The sequence below is a fragment of the Macaca mulatta genome, chromosome 14 (genome assembly GCF_049350105.2).
Source record: "Macaca mulatta isolate MMU2019108-1 chromosome 14, T2T-MMU8v2.0, whole genome shotgun sequence".
Classification (NCBI taxonomy): domain Eukaryota; kingdom Metazoa; phylum Chordata; class Mammalia; order Primates; family Cercopithecidae; genus Macaca; species Macaca mulatta.
In genome coordinates this window covers 95,575,668-95,597,020 of record NC_133419.1, presented here as the reverse complement: position 1 = coordinate 95,597,020, position 21,353 = coordinate 95,575,668, and the positions used below count along the sequence as shown (strand labels likewise).

The 21,353-nt window shown below is 42.4% G+C and overlaps 1 protein-coding gene across 10 annotated transcripts in view; it reads right to left on the bottom strand.

Moving 5' to 3' along the window:
- The window catches only part of AMOTL1 (angiomotin like 1), a 173,964-nt gene that overhangs the window by 72,961 nt on the left and 79,650 nt on the right, over positions 1 to 21,353 (bottom strand). For 9 of the 10 annotated variants that reach the window (XM_028833914.2, XM_015115492.3, XM_077964218.1 and 6 more), the window contains 2 exons: positions 10,623 to 10,772; positions 5,464 to 6,388 (listed from right to left, as the gene is read on the bottom strand). In XM_028833914.2, coding sequence (XP_028689747.2) covers positions 5,464 to 6,388; positions 10,623 to 10,772 — 1,075 coding nt within the window. The remainder of the gene's footprint in view (positions 1 to 5,463; positions 6,389 to 10,622; positions 10,773 to 21,353) is intronic. The other variant, XM_028833916.2, reaches the window with a different exon arrangement.

Here is a 21,353-nt window from a genome sequence, read left to right as displayed (position 1 = left end):
CCAAACACTACCATGTCATGCTTTTATAAAATATCTATCTACATACCAAAAAATCAAATTAACGTATTCATAGATGAACAAAATATTAATAAACAGTAACCACTCTTCTCTCCACTTCCGGGAAGCTAGTAAATCAAGTCCCCTATGCTGAACAGATAAGACTGAGCCAAGATAAAGGCCAAAAAGGCAATGCACAGGCTGAGAGAGTGGAAACAGAGCCTTAAGTGTTCTTTTCATTGACAGGAGTCATTCTTAGTCTTTTTCCAGACTGATACTGCCTAAAACACAAATTAGTCTTAAATGAGTATTTATCATCTTCCATAATGGAAACATTCTAATAAAAATGTCTAAAGAAAACCCACAACCCTCCCCCTAGCAATGAAAGCAACTCCAAATAAAAGCAAACCAAAAGACAGACGAAAGCCCACATCCAGAGCTGTCAGCCCCATTAAGTCTGGTCTGTGACAGTCTTCCCAGGTATCAGAAGAAAAAGAGGTATCCAGACAGCTTTCGCCTACAGTCTAGAATACTTCACCAGAATTCTGGTCCTGTTGAAAAAAACAGAAGGTGGGCAGAGCACAGGCTGGACATCACATGTGATATATTCTATAAATCTGATTAGAAATTCACCAGATTTAGTGACCCCAAGTGAAAGCTTAAATCTGTGGCTCCACTGCAAAGTACAGTGGCCAAGTGTTTACACTCGTGGGAGACGCAGTGTGCACAAAGAGTTCCAGGTTTGCACCTGGCTCCTGCACTTCCAAGCTGCAGGCTGTTATTAAGTTAGTTAATCTCACTCTTTAAGCCTAAGTTTTTATTGTATGTAAAAATTGTGATATTAACAGTACCCACTCTTTAGAGTTGTTGTAAAGATTAAGGGAGATGAGTAACCCACACAAAGTGCCTGGCACACAGTAAGTATTCTTCCTCTTGCTACCACTACCACAAAGGCTCCATTGTCACCCGCTAAGCGTGAAGATGGAGTTCTAGAAAATGGACAATCAGAGCAAGTGTTAGAAAAAAACAGATTTTAGTTTATGCTGAATCCATTATAATATATAAGTCTTAAGAACAAGAAACATAAAAAGCCTATTTTTGAGATCAAATAAATCTAAATAGCAAATCATACTTCCCTCCCCTCAAAATTAACCTAGCTAGTTATAACGAGTTCAAATAGGAAGTTAAGACTATTTGCAGGCAGGGTGCAGTGGCTCACACTTGTAATCCTAACACTTTGGGAGGCCACGGTGAATAGATTGCTTGAGCCCAGGAGTTCAAGACCAGTCTTGCCAACATGATGAAACCCCATCTCTACCAAAAAAAAATTACAAAAGTTAGTTGGGCATGGTAGCACATGCCTCTAATCACAGCTACTAGGGAGACTACAGTGGGAGGATCACTTGAGCCTGGGAGGTAGAGGCTGCAGTGAGCTGTGACTGTGCTGCTGCACTCCAGCCTGAGTGACAGGCATCTCAAGACAACAACAGCAACAACAAAACATATTTGCCTATTAAATTAGCAAAGATTTTGCAATTATAATGATGTAATAACTAACATGGTCAAAGTGCAGTAAAACAGGCATTATAATATTTTTACAAAGTTTTCTGGCATCAGAAGCTTTTAAATGTTTATTATAATTTACCCAATAATTTCATTTCTAAATAATGATTCCTAAGGAAGTAAGCCAAAACATAGATAATTTGATATGCATGATGTTGTTCACTCTATTATGGAGAAAATGGTGTAAATGGTATACTTTATGACACATTATACAGCAATAATAATGTTGGTTTTGAAAATATAAAGGATTGAGGAAAAAAGCTTGTGATACAATGCTATCTTTCAAAAGCTAGGATACTAAACAATATAATTTATGATTATAATGTGAAAAAATTAATTTGTACAGGAAAAATGTTAGTGGGTATATTATGATAGTTGGATATTGTAAGTAATTTTTCAGCATCTCTAGTTCCCAAATTTTTTGAAATATGGATAGCTTTCTTTGGAAAACAAATATACATGTTGACTAATATATTCCAAACTGCTTTGATAAAAATCAGATCATCCCTTGGTATTCATTCATGCATTTGTTTCCATTAACAGTGCAGATTGCATAAACCAAGTCACTACTTCTGTAAGTGGTCTGTTTCCACAAAGAGTCAGAATTAATATCCAAATGCTTGCCTTTGCTAGGGGGTGAGGGTGGTCACAATTCTCCACAGTAACAACCTGTCTAATTCCCATCTTGTCCTCATTCTTATCCATTTACACTTTCAGGTTGAGGAAAATGTATAGTGGAACAAGAGGAAAACCAGAGCCTTCATCCATAGCCAGCACATGTTCCCTGCAGGCCTCTGCTGCCTTAGCACTCCCATCCCCACCAGCTACAGTAGCTCACCCACATGGGCCAAGGTGGGTCAAGTCAACGAGGTCAAGGCCTCATCTCCCAGAGAGTTCCCATGAAAGGAGCCTAAAGGGCCTTAACAATCATCTACCAAACATCTCCATCTTTAGGGCATCAGAGCAGGTGAGAGAATTTGTAAGCTACGGTGAGTCAAGAGTGATCACAAAAAATTCAAATTCTTACTCTTCTCATAAGTTCTATCACTTGTCTCTTTGGAACTTTCTGCCTCTAAGCAAAAAGGAGCAACGTCTCAGCAATGTAATGGGTTGGACCAAACCACTGAATATTCATTACACACTGAGCCCACGTTTGTAGCACCAGCCAGGGAGATGGACTCCATGATCTCCATCAGAGGCATCTCCTTCTAGTCCAGATGTCTATGTGGTTGTATGTATGTACACAATGGCCTGCAGCTTCCTAAACCATCATGATCAATGACAAATAAGATAACCCTTTAAGTACAAGATAATGTGTCAGTGAAATGAAAGGGGCCCTACTTGTCTTCTGGGTCACAGGTAAGTTGAACATCACACACTGCTGAGTTTTAGGTCCAATCCTTGGAGTTCGGGCCATGTTAAATGTGTTTGAAGCAGGGCTGGTGTGGATGCAACACTGTTTACCCAGTCAGCCAAGGGCTGCACCACTGGAGCCATGCTGGCTAGCCATGGCCCTGTTCACAAAGGGGCCTTGTGGCTCTGGGGCCCAGCCTCAATGGCCTGTCTGTTACGTCTCCTGAGACATTTCATGCGTCATATCAACCAGCTGCCAAGCCTGGCAGTCAGCTCAAATCCCTCACACATTTCTTCTTCTTTCTAACGTCATAACTTTGAGACAAATGACCTCCAAAAGTGTTCCCCTCCTCCCCTGACCATTTCTCCCACCTCACATCACACCTATTACCAAATAACAAAAGGCAAAGTGATCCACTGTATGCATTTTATGGTATGTATATATTACTTTACAAAGAGTAAAGCAAAGAAGAGGAAGGGGATTTCATTTCAGGACAGTTTCCCCTCTATCACGCTCTAGAAGCTGAGGTAAATTATCGGGAAAAAGGGTGAAATACAATAAGCCAAACTCTGGTATGACGGTGGAATGACATCATGGCTTATTTTAAACACCTGTGGTAAATCATTGTGATGCGAATACCAGGGGTTTGATCATTTATGACACAAGGAGCTATAAAGGGGGAAGAAGAGCCTCCTGGGTCCCATCTTGGATTCCTGGGAGGAGTCGGGTTATGCCCACTTAGGGAGAATGCGTTCTCCTGCCTGGCCAATATCTCACAGTTGGTTATGCTGCTTCCGAGCTGGCATTCTCAGCCTAATGTGGGGAAACGTGTCAGTGCTGGGAAGCCAGTGGCAGATCAGGCCACTCTCCCTCTGCCAAGCTCCAGCCTCTCCTTTTTCAGAAGATGTACAGCCAAGGTATGTCCTGCACATAGCCACTGAGGTCGTTTGGGGAAACCCTGGCTTGTTCAATTTAGAAACAGATAAATAAAGCCCTTCATGAAAATGACATATCCAATAACAGGCAGTGGCCACGTGTCTTCTCTGTTCATGTTCCCTGCTCCTCCTTCAAAGTCAGCAACATCTAAACACTTCTGACTCCCAAAGTGTCATCTTCAGACCCAGTTTATCTCCTGAGAGATTGATTCGTAATTCCCTTATTTCCATCTTCCCTGTTCCAGAACTTCTGTATCTAACCAGTCCCTAAACCCTGTCAATTCTACTTCCCTACTTCTCTTAGCACATAATGCTCCTCTATTCTCACTGCCCAAGCTTCAGCCACCCTCACCAATTCTGATCTGGACTACTGAAAGCATCCTGGAGCTCCTTGTGGCATCGGTCTCCCTTCCCTCTAATTCATGCACTGCCACCAAAATCAGCTGTTAGACATCCACATACCATCCCTACCTAAGAACACCGCTTTTCCCAATTGCTTATGGATAAATTCTAAATTCCTTAGTATGACACCCAGAGACTGTCATCACCAACTTCCCTGTCCAAACACACCTCAACCAAACGGGTCCCAACTTCCCTGTCCAAACATATCTCCTGTCACTTCTTACCATACCCTGGCCCACCAGTGCTCTGCATTATTGCCACTCATTCAGACAAAAATCCTCATGACATCTTTGTCTGAAAACACGGCACTCCCTCGCACAGCACATAGTGCTACTTCATCTCTACCCTACAATTCTGATTTATCCTTCAAGTTTCAACTCAAATGTCACCTCCTCTGGGAAGCACTCCCCAACCCCTCTAGTTGTGAGTTATACCATCCTGTTATCCTAGCATTCTCTGTCCTAGAACAGCACATTGCATGGCAATGATCTGTTCAGATGCTGGTTTCCTCCAAGATAATGCTATAGGGTCCTGAAGGGCAGGGACCCCATCTCTGAACCAGGAACAGGGCTGTAGAGTAGAGCATACACTCAATAGGTGCTGCTGAATCCATCAATCAACTGGAAGAATACAAGTGAAGGCTGTAGGGAGAATTAGGGCAAGGGAATGAATAGATTTTGGCCATCAGGATACTTGAATGTAGCCCCCAGTTGCCTCAGAGTTCTGTCTATGAAATTCATTAATCTCTCCAGGCTTTAATTTCTCATCTGTTGAGTGAGGGATGGCACTATGTGATTTCTACAGTCCCTTTAACTCCTCCATTCTAGCATTCAGACTACATTTTCCTTTAAAATCTACAATGAAAAAACCCTCTGGTAATAATATGTTCCAGGAGTTTGGACGGTCTACACAAAGCCACTGGAAAATTGCTACTTTGCCAGGCCACTAGGCAGAGCTCCCAAGGATGGCTAACAAGTGAGGTCCCTTCCCTAAACCCATAAATCCCCAACTGCCTGCTGCTATGGTTGGAGAAAATCTCCCAGTTGCCTTCTACTCTATTTCACCCTATATATTCTGGCCACAAAGTGTTTTATTAAATACCATGCACAAGGAAAAGAAAAGCCTGATGACAAAAACCTAATCTGCTCTGAAAATAATAAATGCTAATAACATGACTGCTGAATTTGGAAAGCCTCTACAGTTGATAATCACCTCGTTACCCCATATTCAGGGGGTGGCTGGTACCGCAGGACGGCCACATCTGTTCTCACAGGCTGAGGAGCAGGGTAGGGCTTGACCATCTCGTGGAGCATCCCGGGGTGCTGGTCACCATAGAAAAGTCCGTGCTCCTGGGTCTTGCTGACTGGGGACATCATTTGCTTGGTCTTGAAGGGGTACTCAGGTGGAGGACCCCGAGGGTCCAGCACTTTACCTGCAGGCTGAGCAGGGGAGGGACCCCCTCCTGCTTTGAAGCCCTTTCCATTCCCCGAGCCAGGATGGTGTTGCTTGGCCCCATTCCTCTCCAGGGACAGCTGCATGATTCTCTCGCTGAGCGAGCGGACGTGACCCTGCTTCAGTTCCTTCAGTGCCTCGTCCTTATGCGCCTGTCCACTGTTGGCACGGTTCACAGTGGGCCTCCCCTCAGTTCGGGACTTCTGACTGGTGCCCCCTGCCATGTAGTAACCATGGCCCACCGCCCCCTGCTGCTGTTGCTGCTGCTGCTGCTGCCCCCTGAAGAACTGCGACTGTGCTTTGGCCTCCTCGTAAGTGGGCAGTTCCTCATTGTTCTGCTGAGGCTGCGTGGACCGGACCTGTTTCTCCATCACCGTATTGTCCACCTGGTGTTCTTGACCCTGCGGTTCTTGGCGTGCTGACTGGTAGACCATTTGTGGGTCTTCTTGAGTGAGGTTTTCCGTGGAAGAAAAGTTGTTTGTAGGGTGGGCTGGTCCTGCACTCCCTGTGGCCTGGTGCTGAATGGCCAGCAAGTTCATGTTCTCGGTTGGGGTGCCATACCGCAGTTGTTCCTGGATCAGCCGCTGCAATACTGTTCCAGCTGCCGCATCCTCGGAACCTCTCATTTCCACCTCTGAGATCCTCAGGAAGTTTGGGGAGTGGCAGTTACAAAGAGGATCTTCAACTAAAAGATAAACATAGGAAAAAATATATCAGGCAGTTCCACAGGAGATACACGCCTGTGGCCATGTGGTACATAATTAACATTCTAACTACAGCAAAATTAAAAATAAGATTTCAAATGCACCATCACCTCCATGTACCTGGCAATGTCTCATGGAGTTTTCTTCTCCAATTTAGAGTGAGTCTACTATTCCCCATTCCCTCTCCTCTGCTTCCCCCTAAACACTGTTCCATCCTTCGACCCCCGCTTTCCTCTGATCTCCCCACTGGCCCTTTCTCTTCATCACATAAACATACCCAAGTCTTTTCCATCTTAAAAAAAATACAAGAGAAAACCAAATCAAGCCAAAAGAAACCACCTTTTCTTGGCCCTCCCATATACCTCTAACTACCACCCTGTATCTCTCTTTTCCTTCTCTTCTAGTTGTCTTTGGTAAGTACCCTACACTTGCTGTTGTCTCCCCTTCCCAAATGCTCCATCCGCTAACCTCCCCACTGTTCTGATCAGTAACCAAATCCAATGAGAATTTTCCAGCTCTCATATTATGCACTTAACCTTTCTGAAGCATCTGACATGGTTGGTCACCCTCTTCCTGCAATGCTCTCCTAATTCGGCCTTCAGGTCACCCCACCTCTTGGTCCTGGCTCTTGCCTCTCTCTATGCACCATCTCTGGCTCCCTTCTCTCCACCTGTCCTTTTAATTCTGGTGTTTCCCACAGCTCTGTCCTGAGTGCTCTTCCACCTTTACACATCTCCCAGTGACATCATACCTACCCCTCGTCATCAGCTACTGACTCATGACCCATACATCTACAACTGCCAGATGATGGCCCTGAGTCCTTCTAACTTAACATGTCTTCCTCACCCTAAATGTCTTTACCCATCCATCCCAACCCCTGTATTCCCTGCCTCATCTACTTTCTGTCAAACCAGAAAACTGAAGGTTTTCCAAAATTCCTTCCTCTCCCTTAACCCCAACATCCAGACAGTCACTGCCTGTCCATTTGACCTTCTCAACATCTCTGCCAACCCTCTTTCTTATTTCTGTGCCAATCTCCAAGTTCATCATTAATAACTTCAATACAAGGACAAGAACTACTTTAAACATGTATATGATGTGCCAAGTATTGTACTAAATTCTCTCCATGTGTTATTTCATTCATTCCACATATGACACTAAGAGGTAGATACTAATTCCCTCAACTTACAGGTGAGGAGAGAGATTCACAGAAGGTAAATCGCCAAGGCCACCAGGCAGGAAGAAGCAGAACCAGGATATGACACCAAATGTGTGTTCATTCCGCATTACAAGTTCTCGGCATCACATACCCAGGTCATTCCAATAGCCTCCTTATCGATTTCCCTGACACTCGTCTTATTCCCACTTCCAAACCCACCCCTCTGACCCCAGTGTATCTGGCACACTACCTTGAAAGATTGTTCCAATAGGTAAATCTAATCATGTCACTCCTCTGCACCAAAATTCCTCAATAATCAATTACAGGATGAAACTGACATTCTATCATATGATGTAGCAGGTACTACCTACCTATCCAACAACATTTCATGCTGCTCCCATCTCCCACTGGCAAACCTTTGGAGTTTAAGCTCCAGCAACACTTATGTACATATAGTTTCCAAGACATGTTAGCTCTCTCCAGCCTCTGGACCTTTGCTTGTCTTCCCTCTGCCTAGAAAGACGCATCTTACCATGTCTCTTGGGAAAATTCTTGGACAAGTGATAGCTCCAAAGCTACCTTCCGAGTAAAACCTTTCCTGCTGCAGCCCTGCAGGCCTAAGCCTCTTTCTCCAATGTCCCCACTCCATTTGTATATATCTTCATTGCAGCAATTCTCACAGTAGATGGCAATTATTTATTTATACAAGACTCTAAACTCCTTAAAGGGAAAGATCATGTCTTCTCATCTGGGTCTCCCCAGAACAAAGCCCAATGACTGGATGTCATAGGGGGTCAGATATTTAACCAATAAAAAAATACCTACATGAGCTCCATGAAATAAAAAATTTAGCCCATTCCACAACAGGACTATTAAGTAGTGCATTAAGGATATTATTATAGCATTATGGAAGTAAAAATTCTACCACTAACTACTGGCATGACCTTAAACAAATCGCTTTCCCTCCCTGAGCCTCAATATCCTCCTCTGTGAACTGAGAGAGCTGAACTAGATCATCTCTAGGCAGCCTTCACTCCTACAAATTCATGTAATGATGGCTCTATGTTTTATATGTACATACGGCACATCATTTTCCCAAAACAGTCTTTCTTCCCCAAGTTCATCTTTTCTTCCTATAAATGAGATTCTCAAATATGAGTCATCCAGAGAGAAGTGTCATATTCACTTCTGACCTTTTTATCCTTTGCTCTCCACATTTAATCAACTGCTGAGCTCATTTTTCTCAGTCTACAGTGAAATAAGAAAAAAATGAAGGTGGTGTGATATATATAAGCTGTGTGTGTATATATAAGCATATACACATGCTTATATATGTATATTAATACATCTATATGTGTATGTAAACAGATATATGCTATTAGAAGGTTCATAACTGCCCTTTCTGAAGCAATGGACTGTCAAGAATCACATCCCTCTTACTTTTTCGGTATTAAAATATGAAAAAAGGTGACAGCAGATGACACTGTTACTGCCCTTGCAATAGCAAAATACTGTAACTCTGTGATGGACCCCTAACTTTCATTAAGAAATGTCACATTTGTAAGAGTTACAAATCACAACCAAGCCCTAGTTTCTACACCAACAAGCTCCCCCATCCAATCCATTCTTCCGTGCCCTCAGCCACTCTCTGGGTTCCAAGTCTCCCTGCCAGCCATTTAGACACCCTGAATGGCCTCTCAATATCTCTTGTCCCTGGCTCCTTCTCCTTTCAATCCATATTGTATTATGACCTGCCTTCCTCTGCCAGATTCAGGCTCCAGAAAGCAGAGAGTTCTGTCTGTTATATTCATGTGTTGCCTCCCCAGTGCCTTGAACCCTGCCCTGATACACAGAAGGTGTTCAGGACATGATTGTTGAGGAAACGAAGCGAGTATACAGACTGGTTCCTGAAGCTCAACTTTGATCATAAGGCTCTCCCTATCACCCTTACCCCCAAAATCTCAGTTCTGTGGCTTCTCTGAACCTCTCTCCTCTGAAAATGGAGAAACTTTCATATCTGCCTCATAGGAATGTATGTGAAATAAACTGAAATTTATCCCTTACCTTCAGAGGATCAATACTGTAACTGAGATATAAACCCAAAGTTCAACAGCAAAAAAATTTTAAACAATAAAAACAAGCTATTAAAACTCTACACAAGATGAATTGCCAAATATTTGTAATAAACCATTAACTACCCAAGGAAACATAGATCAGTGTGGGTTGGACTGGTCTGCTCATTCACTCTACCGTATTTCCTGAAAACGTGTTACAGTTCAGGCATTGGGACAGGTGCTGGGTTACGAGAGTAAAGAGGACACAGTCCTCCCCTCGGGGTAACTGATCTGAAAGACTTAATGGAACAAGCACATTCAAATAGGAATAAAATTTTAAAATAAAATGAATAAAACTTCAAATAAAAATATATTTCCAAAGGAAAATGATATATTTGGATGAGTAATAAAGGAACAGATCTCAACAAACATGAAAACTATTGAATTCCCCTTTCACTGAAGAGAGAGATGAGTTATATGCACATTTAGCAAGAACCATGACATCCTTCCCTAAAGTGGTTTAAAGATTCCCTCACAGTTTAACCAGTCTTAAAAGCCCTCAAAAATAGATAGGAAGTTTTTACAAAGGAGACAGCTTCTTCCTTGCTATAGTTCTGAATTACTTCTTTTAACTTCTAAATTATTTGCAAAAAGAGATAAAAACGAAAGCAGAGAAGGAAAAAAGAAATGAGATTCTGAGAAAGGGGAGAAAAAAGTATTTAGGAATCAGAGAAAAACGGGAAATAAGTGGTATAATTCTGAAGTTCCTACACGTTTAGGTATGACGCTCTCAGAGAAAATCACGTATTAGAGTAAAACAGTCTATTAACACCTTAGCAAAAGATGATTAAAAATAAGGCATCTATCTACAATCGATAATCCAATATGATGATTTTAAAAACAAGATTAGAGAATAAATATCTGAATTATAAAAAAGAGCTAAAGATGAGAAATGTAAGATCATTTTGCTTTTCCAACACAAGTGCCAGTAAAAGGACTTACCAACTTTTTCCCTGATGCTACTGGTTGCCGCCACCGTCAAAGCAGATGTTTCATGCCTCCCAGAATAGAGCTGAAAGTCTGGGGAAAAGTAGGTGGCGTCTTCCAGAACCTGGACAGGACTACTGGGGCTATAACAAGCAGGAGGGGAGCCTGGAGGAAAGAAAGCGAAGTGAATATGAGTGCCAATCAAGTCCTCCTTCCTTCCTGCATGACTCACAAGAACCCACCAGGCATTCTCCCACAGCGTTTCAACTTGGCCGAGGGAGCTCTGTCTTTTTGATTCATAAAATTCCAAAGTTACTATTCAGAATTATCACAAGTCCAGCCACCCACCAAAATGACCCGTGAGGTCAACATAACAGTCCTCAAGACACACTGAGTGAAGGCACGAATGCTCTAATGCTCTCACACAACCTGGCAGCAGCACCAGTGAAAAGTCAAGCCCTTTGCGGGACTGAATGTATCACAAAATTCTGAATGGTCAAGGTTGGGGACAGAAGGGAGGGAAGCGGGGAGGCCACTGAAGGAAAGCTAAAATGGGAAGAGCAGCTGTCTCTCAAAATATATAAAAGATACAGAGAGGAGTGGTCATTCTGCCACACCATGTGTTAGCAAGAGAATGTGCTCTCTGCCCCACTCAAAGACTTCTGGAGTCTCATGTTACAACGTGGAGCTGGGGCTATGGGGTCTGGTCTTCTGCCAAGCACTGGCCTTTCAGCTGCAGTTTATCTGCTTCACATACAAACTGGAGTGTGCTTCCTGTTCCAATTAAACGTGACACTGTATTCAGTCCTTCAGTCACTGAACATGAGATAGTACTACAGTAACACTGATACCACACACACAACATCTGTGGGAACATTCGGCAGGACGGGCCCAGGCTGTTTTCCCTCTCTGCACTGATTCCTCTGCGTGGGCATCAAGTTTAAGGCTCTTTTCAGCTAAAGTAACTTCTTTTACTCTGGGGAAAGAATCATAGTACTTTTTAAAAAACTGACATCCTTGCCCAAAAGATAACTTCATTAAAAGAAAAATCCTGCTTTCAGCTATGGCTTCCAACTGGTAATTTGAAATTTCTCACTAGGTTTGTTATGTACCCATTTCCCACAAGGCCATAGTTAGTAGTAAGTGACTAATTATTGATCCAAACGACCATAAGACAGGAATGTCCTCATCTTCTTCCGGAGTGTCTTTGCCTCAACATACGAAACAGTATGTGCGTGCGTGCTCACATGTATTACAGGCACATTTTGGACTAGAAAGAAAAAGGATTCTGACAACAATTTTTTTTCTTATATATTTAAAATAATGTAGTTGTAATGCCCACTTTAAAGATGAACATAAACCGAGTATGAATGATACTATATGAAGATCAGTCTAAGACTTCAGTTCCAATGCATTACAGTATCTGCCAGCCTTCTCCTTTTGGCCAACCTGGAAAAACTAATCTGAAAAGAAACTCAGCCCCTTTCTGGGCATCATCCTCTACATCTATAAATCTAGAAGTCTAGGGCTAAAATTAGGAATCACGGATGACCTGGATACGAAGGCAAGTCCTAATCTGGCTTCCTCTTTCAGGCAGGTGGAAAAACGGTGGAAAACAAAAAAGATACAAGGTGCAATTCTGGCTGCACATTAAAATCACCTGAGAAACTTTAAAAATCTCTGTACCCAGGCCCCACCCAGACCTATTCAATGAGAAGCTCTGAGGATAGGGCCCAGGCACCTGTATTTTATAAAGCTCTCCCAACGGTTCCAATGTGTAGCAAAACTTGGGAAGCTCTAAGCAAGAGGGAGAACAACAACAACAAAACCAAACCACAAAACACCTTTCTGTGCCTTCATCCCCATCCCTCTCACCAAATCAGAGTAAGAGAGGAGTTGAGAGCGCATATGCTTCAATCAAAGAAAGTGTGGTGTTTTCTTAAAATAGACACTGAGTCAGGAATGCCATGTGCCAGCATATTACAACTTCGGGTGATTCTATCCACTCACATGACTAAGAATGTTAAATGAAAACAGAGCAAACTGATAATAAAACTGAGATCCAACTAAAATATATATGTGTGTGTGTACATATATATGAATATGCATATAAAGAAGAGTGTAGGGGTGTGTGTGTGTGTGTGCGCGCGCGCGGGTGTGCTCTCAATGTGGAGCTCAGTATGGATCCCAGCACTAAGCCATTCACAGTCACTACAAGGTCGGTATGAGTTACTTTTCCACGCCTTATCTCATGGCCTGCCAACTGAGAGTGGATTTAAGAACTCCAGACCACAGAACACTACAGAGGGCAATCCTTGAAGTGGGGTCGGAGCACAGAGGACAGCAAAGATATGCCTTCATCCTTCGCCATTGTTTCCTCAACGTTATGAAAGAACTAAAGCATTTCACACACCTTCACACACACCTGAATTCACACTGAAGGACAGGATGCCTAACTGTCAAGACATGTCAAAGATCACTTAGGACGTCTTCACACATACCCAGGGTCCCGCACGCCACTGAGTTACACTCCCACTGCTGCCGACCACTCCTCAGTGCTGAAGAAAGGCTGGCGAGCAGAGCAGATGAAAACAGACCCGGCAGATGAACATGCCAAGTACCATTCACTCCTCTGAAGCCAAGAGACAACTGGCTGAGCTATCCCAGCACTGACACAGCCTCAAGGAGTCACTTTAACTGCTAGCTTTCTCACTTGAAAGACAAGGAAATGCGACAGTAATGTGAGTCACAGAGTCTACCCCGGATTCCAGGGCCACACAACAAAAATCTAACGGAGGTTGCAGTTCCACCCTACATGTACCTAATCCTTCCCCGCCTATTTTAGTTCACTGTCTTCACTGGGAACTCCTGCAACACAAATTGAGTCTACTTTCTTAGGGAAAATGCAGGGCACGTGATCTAAGCGACAAGGTCAAGGATATCCAAAATGAGGAACTGGAAAGAAACCTATGGCATGAGAGGGAATCTGTCCACCGGCCAATAATACAACAGGCTCAAACATGTCAACAGTTCATGGCCAGGACTGAGAGCTGGGAGAAACCACAGAAGCCTCCCAGATACCACTACCACCCAGAAAGCCCCTGCAGAGCCTGGCTCGGTCCCAGGGCCTGAGCAACCGTGCCAGTTTTTAGGGGAGCCCACAGCCTGCCAAGGACTCCACTGGCTCTACAGTGTGTTCTGTGTACAGTGTAGCTGCCTGTAGGTGCTTCATAAAGACCATTCCCATACAAGCACTTCTGGCCGTTGTAAGTAACTTTTAGATATTTCTTTCAAGCCAGAACCTTATCTAAGAATCACCACTCACACAGCTTTAGTCTGCACAGGGAAAGTGGTAAAAGCAATGGAAAACGAGCTAAGGTCTGAGTAAAGGAGTCAGCTCTCTGGGCAGTGTCCCACTGGGGAGGAGAAAGTACAGTGCCTAGGGCCCTTAACCTGAAGAAAACCTAAAGATCTGTTTTTGCTGCACTCAACAGAGGATGAAATTCTAACATTCTAGTTTAAGGGTACAACATTTCTGCCTTATATTGCCTATGACCCATTTCACCAAGAATGGCTCCTTTTTCTTAAAATCTGCACATCATTTGTCAACATGAAAACTCCTTTGCTTCTCTCTCTCTGAGCGTGACTGCTTTTTTGGCTTGCTTTTCTGAAGCACTGAAAACTTCCTTCCCATATGGTTTTATGCATTACTTTCTTTGTAACAGAGGCCTTTAGGTAATGTGACTCTGAGCGAGACTGTTTTCCCTACTCAAGAGTGGCAATAACAAGGGCTTCATTGTTGAAGGGAAAAAAATGAATTAAGGTAAATGAAGTGAGGTGTCTCGGGGAGGCAAGAGGAGCAACAGAAACCATGATGAGCCACTCCTCTGCTTCACCTGCCACTGGAACGACTAATTCCCGAGGGTCCGTTCCTGAATTTGTCCACAGGCCAATAATACAACAGGCTCAAAGTCTCCATGAGTTTTAAACCCTGGAGGAGGTGAAACTGTCACTCCACTATCACAACATACAACTAGGAAATCACTTATCCTTAAATTCTACTTCCGGCATGCCACTCCCTTACACATAATGATTTAGGCTATAACTTCAGGGTGGAATTTTCGTGGTTTTCAAGGCTGTCTCTAAACAGGGCGCCTCTCTAGCTGTGCATAGTCCTGCTGGTCCCCTCAGCAACCCAGCATCCTGTGAGCATGTCATCCTCATTCTCCAAGTGTCATCTTCTGGCTTCACATGCACCCCTAACTACTCTAAAGTGCATCCTAGTAAATGCACCTCTTCAGTTTACCTCCTCTAGAACGCCTCTCAACACCACCCCCCATGCCCTGACTGGTCTCCCTTCCCTCAAGTGTCACCACAGTTATGATCTGAGGCACACAAAACTTGGTACTTAAATTTCATCTGCCTAGTGTTTTGCAGCAGTCATTTAATAGGCTGGTGTTATGGCCCTGGTGAAGTCATTAGCCCTTTGAAGACAGGCAGTGTACTGTGTACTTGCTAATTTCTGCAAGCATGTAGCATGTAAGACGTATGCTTCTTACTATGTGCTGACTGATGGCAAGAACACGGCGTTATTCTCTGGAATGGTCTCATTACCAAGTAAGAGTTTAAGAAAAGTCAAAGATCCCTCCAAAGCCAGTCTCTATGAGAGTTCCAGATAATTCCTTGTACCTTTCAGCTCCGTAAGATGAGGGGGCCCTTACTCTCCCCTATGCAGCAAATACTAGTGCTTTCAACTCTCCAGCCAGCGACCCATTCCTCAGAGAGACCACTAACTGCAAAACAGCTCCCAGGTGTTATGTTACCGACGTGCAAAGCTTTCTGCCAGCTACATGTAATCCAAAACCTCCTAATGATTTAAAAACCATTTCACTGTCTAGATTACAATAACCTCCCATAACTTTATAACAGAGATTTTAACCACAGCAACAAACAATTCTGTGGCTTCTATCTTACCTTTCAAACAGCTAAGGAATTTGCTGAGTGTGCCAGCGGCCTCAAAGTTAAATGTAAGCCATCAAGCCTTCTGATTCTGGCAGAACGCGAGGTTTTTCTAGGGAGTTGAATACTCTGCTCAAGGAGAAGGATACTCTGGAAACAATGTTTTTAAAAGGGCTGGAGAACCTATGACCAGTACCTGAAAAATAAGGGCCAGCCTGTTTAGGAGTCCTCATGTGAAACCAAGCCAGCTCATCTGGATTAGCTGATTCACAATCTTAAGGGCAGCACTGACAGGCGGCAGTGCCTCCTCCAAACACCTGCATGCAACACATGTTTTTAAAAAGGACACAGTGTCGGGCGCGGTGGCTCATGCCTATAATCCCAGCACTTTGGGAGGCCGAGGCGGGTGGATTACTTGAGGTCAGGAGTTTGAGACCAGCCTGGCGTGGTGAAACCCGATCTCTACTAAAAATACAAAAATTAGCCAGGCTTGGTGGAGGGCGCCTATAATCTCAGCTATTTGGGAGGCTGAGGCAGGAGAATAGCTTGAACCCAGGAGGCAAAGGTTGCAGTGAGCCAAGATTGCGCCATTGCACTCCAGCCTGGGTGACAGAGCTAGACTCTGTCTCAAAAAATAAAAACACAAAAACCAAAAAAAAAGAAAACAGTAAGCTCCACCACTAAACTAAAAGCACTCCATGGAATATGCTTTCTCACTCTCTTTTCCCCCAAGCAACCATTACCTGAAACCCAAGGTTTGGAGTTGGGGGTTAAGGGGTGGGGTTTACAAGATTCCCAACCCCTATATGTCAGGTCTTTTGAACGGGCATCAAACTTGAATTCTAAACCCTGGACCAATGCATATGTTCCAGAAAACAAGTGAAATCAAAACCCCAACACTTATTTAATTTAGACTCTCTCACTGAAAGTGGAATGTGTGTTGAATAACTTCAAACTCGTCTGAAGTTTAATTTTGTAATGCTTACTTGAAAATATCTTTGAGATATTATCAATATAAACCAAAATGCAGAGCACATGCTTGACCTTTAAAGTAACAATTGAGTCCAAGAGCTCACTGTGATTGGAGCTATAAATAGCAAGAAATGAGTAAGACTGCTTGGCCCTTAGGATTTTACGATTTAGCTCCAGAGACCAACGTGCACACAACTACCCATTTTGATTGCAAAGTTAAGTGCTCTATTAAAGGAACAAACTGCTTTTTGGAGGTCCATGAGTAATCACTACTACCTGTTGACTGACGGAAGGGACATAGAGCTTCAGTGACAAGGAGAAAGAGATATGTGGGCTGAAATTGAACCGGAGGGAAAATAAGGAGGATGTTAATCCACTGTGGGGTGCGGAGAAGGTGGTAGTGAGGGAAGACTGGCCCAACATGGGAAAAGGAAAAGCATAGGACTGGGTTATGAAAGTGTTGTCTCTTTAAGGAATAGAGAGTTCGGTGTAGCTTGGTTATGGGTAAGGAGAAGGATGAAGCTATACCTGTAGACTCAGAGTATTTACTGGCAGGAGGAGGGGGTTAAAAGCATTAGTACCTTATTTCCCTAACATGTTAGCACTGGAAAATAAACTAGAGATTAGGTAGTTCAACTTCCAACTATTACCTACCATATTCCCTTCCTGACAGTCACCTAAGTAAATCCTTTCAATGTTAGAGAACACTGAACTCGCTGTCTAAGTCTAGGGGCAGGTCTGTGTACCTTCCATTACAGAAGCCAAAAGGTCCCCTCCCTGTTCCAGCAGTTAGAATGACCGAGGCTCAGTCAACTGGATGTGCACTGAATCTTGAGGAAATGATGCAAAGACAAAAAGGTGTTGATAAACTACCTGCGATAGCACTATCTCCTGGAGTCCAGGAGCAGCCGCAGTCTCTATAGTGACCTCATCCTAACAACACAAGTAGCGTATCTCTGGCTGGGTTCCCATTGTCTATCTGCCTAGATTCCTGCCCATTTTCTGAGCCTTCCAATTAATTTGTGAGCTGCCCAATATATATTTACAATAAATGTCTCTTTTGCTTAAGTTAGCCAATGTCACTTTATGCTTCTTACAATCAAGAATCTCTGATGGATTTATTTTTTTAAGCAATTGTTCTGATTCTCATTCTAGTACAGCCTTCCGTTTTGTATCTTAAGTACTACATAACTTAGCACTATCTGCCTGGAATTATAGTAACTCATGTATATTGCCCTACCTATCCTTGGCACCACCTTGTGCAAATACCTGTGAGAAATACTTGCAGTTCCCCCATGATTTCTTCATCTAGAGGACCTGTCTACCCTTATAAATCTATGCAACTTTTACTTTGGCACTTACTAAACGCTAAAATATATACTAATTATGAGAAAGTCTTTTGAGGCTCTATTCTAGTGCCACTTCCTCCAGGGAGTCATCTTTTCCTCCTCTCCCCAATTTCTATATGCTACTCAGTGCTCCCCAAGCATTCTATGCATACTGATGCCATAATGTATTAAATTGCCTATGTATTTAGTTTCTTTCCCACCCCTCCCCCTTTAACTCATAAAGAGACTGTGTCTTACTCACCTTTGTGTCTCCAGTTACTAGCAGAAATAAGATCACAGCAAGTACTCAATTTTTATTTTACATATGAATCGTCTGCATATGTTCCTACTACCTAAGAGTTTCTGACACATCATGGGGACTCAACAAATACATTAGCTTAATAGATATATTAAGATACATTTTAAAATAACTAGTTATAAGCATGTTGTTACTACAGAACTTAGCTCAAAGTCAAGTTTGCCTTTTTTAAGGCCTCTCAAACTACTCAGGAAACTAAGGAACCTATTGGGGGGAAAAGAGAAAGCCACCTAGTGCTGAAACAGGTTAATTACAAGGGTACTGTGATCAGTTGCACAAAGGCTTTGTACATAATGTTAGAAAACAACCACACAGGGATTCTGTAGCTTGAGCACAAACTCACACTTAAGAGAAAGGTGCGCTCCCCTCCTCCTCGGCCCCCACAGGCAGGTCCTGAGCCCACAGGACTGTGCCCTAAATGCGGCCCTTGCTTGGGCTTCCTCCGCAGGTCTGGGTACCGGGGCAGAGGCAGGAGTCCTCCCTTCTCACCAGCCGTAAATACAAAAATGAATATTCCCAGTCCCACCTCTCACACAGAGTCACGGTGAGAATGCAGTGACAGTATCCATAATAAAAAAGCTTTCTCTACAAAAATAATTTTTAAAATTTAGCCTTTAACATAAAATTCAAAGGTCCTCAAATATCTTGACTCAAATTGTAATATTTATTTTATGTTGATATATTTGTTGCTTAACTTATCTCAAACAAAAAGACTGAAAGTACCTGAACTCCAGAGATTTTTTTCCTCAGGTAAGTTTTAATAAATAAACCCTGTATTTAATTAAGTTACTGAAATTTAAATAATCTTTCATCATAACCTGTTTGTTTATACCTATCTAGAAGTTAAGTATCTCAGGACCACAGTAGTATTCTTTTGGGTGACTCTGGCACACACTGTGGTCCCACTGAGAGTGAACAAGTATTACCAGTGTGTAATACTCACTGCAGACAGTAAGTACTTAATATTTTTTGAACAAAGGAAAACAAACAGGATAGAAAGCTTTAAAATAACCCCCCAGACATGAAATGACAATTATGTCTGCAAAATTATGCTCTGCAAAGCTCCCTCTCTCACCCCCACTAAGAGAAAGGAGCAGTTCAGATATTTCCTGTCTGCCACGGATTCCTCCAGCTTTCCGGATCCCATTAGTGTGTATTGTTGCAGATGAGTAACACTGGGATGTCTGTCAGGCAGCGGCATCCCACAGGGACTGGGACTCTCTCAAGAGGCAAGCACATTGCTTCTAATCACACTCAGCCAGCTCCTAAATCAATATGTGCTCATGAATGAATTACGTAATTTAAAGCAACCAACATCTCCAAGAAACTAAATATCACTTAAGTAATAAAGAGTATAACCAATAAGAGCAGGAGCTACCATTTATTGAGTGCTTACTAGTGCCAGGATATTATAAAAATCATATTATTTATCACCACTCACTCCCATTTTGTTGATAGTGATACTGAGCTCACAAAGGTTACATAACGCCCAGAGTTACAAAACCAGCCAGCAACATAGCCACTCCAACAGAAAAGCTCTTTTGACTACAAAATTCTGCCCTCCAAAGACCCCTCAATAATGCAAACTAATTCTAAGTCTTTTTTTCCCACCAAATTTCTTAGATTAAAATTAATGAAATGTTCTTAACTTGTGGATAAAGGGGAAAGTTCCTGGGAAAGTTTATTTCTCTGCATGTATGAGGCAGAGAAAGATCCAGAACCATTTTCTTTGTGTTCTTTTTTTATTTTTTATAAGATTTTCAGGGAATAATAGTGCACTCCCTGCCAAACACCAGAACACCAAGACAACTGATGAAACCACCCTTCCTCATCACTTCCATCTGGCTGCATATTATTTTCTTTTTTTGCACATTATTTTCATGACCATGTTGCCACTTTAACAATGAATCCCAAACCTACAGTGTGTCCAAAACACTCATGGAGCTTGTTAAAAACATCACTTCCAAGTCCCCACATCAGACCTGCAACACTGGCTTCACCACAAGTATAGACCAGAAGTGATGTTTTTGGGCCATCTTTCACAGACAATTTGAATGCAGTCAGGTTTGGGAAGTTTGCACTTCTCTGCCAACATAAGCTCTTATACAACAAACATATACACTCCTGAAAAGTTGTGGTAAACTGAAATGTTGTAAATCAATCACATTTTAAATACAAAATGTGTTGGATTTAATAAATCCAAAAAATAATGGATAAGTAAAGGAGATTAAACTCTTTCTAAAACTAAACAACCTGCAGTAACTCCTTCAGTAATGTGAAGAATACTTCCTACAATTTGTTACTTTTCAATAAATTCAGATTTAAAGTCAGTAGTTTCAGTGTCCTAGATTTTATACGTGCAAACCTGAATGACTGGATATGAGAATACGGCTATTTCAGTCACATCTAAAATACTGTTAAACAGAAACAAGGTGATTATATTAATAACAAAAAAATACACTCATTTCAACAACATGATGAGATAAAGCTGTGAAAATGCCTAGCATACCATACATAAATGCTTCATAAATCTGAAATTCAAAAATCCTCTGCTAAGAATGGCAGGGTAATCCTCATAAAGTTGTTATGAGGATTTAAGTTAGTTAATGTGAACCAACTACACACTAGTTGGTTGTAGTGGCCAACTGCAGGCAAAAAGTCCCAGTAATATAAGCAGCTATCTAGTTATAGGGAAGGAAGAAAGTAACATTACTGAGCATGACACGCTACAAGCATTATCTCAGGTAACCTCATGTTCCTGAGAATTAGGTTTCTTTTTCTCCTTTGTGCTATACAAAAACAGGAATGATAGGCCCTGGGTCACAGGGCTCATAGCCATAAGGCTAAGAGGCAAACTCAATTTTGACTGCTCCAAAGCATTCACAAACAACAACAACAACAACAAAAACAGATACATGTGATAGTAGGAGTTACAAAGGATCATGGGTCATTGACAGCAAAAGGCAGAATTATTCACTCATTCATTTGTCCATTCAGTCATTCATTCCACAAAGATACATGACATTGAGCATCTGCCATGGGCAAGACAGTGCTAGATATAAGACCCAAATCTGAAAGTCTATCAAGAGAGACAAACACATAAAGCAGAAAATTGTCAAACAGTGCAGAAATAACAGGTTCAAGGAAGTGTGGAGTGGTGAGCTGGGA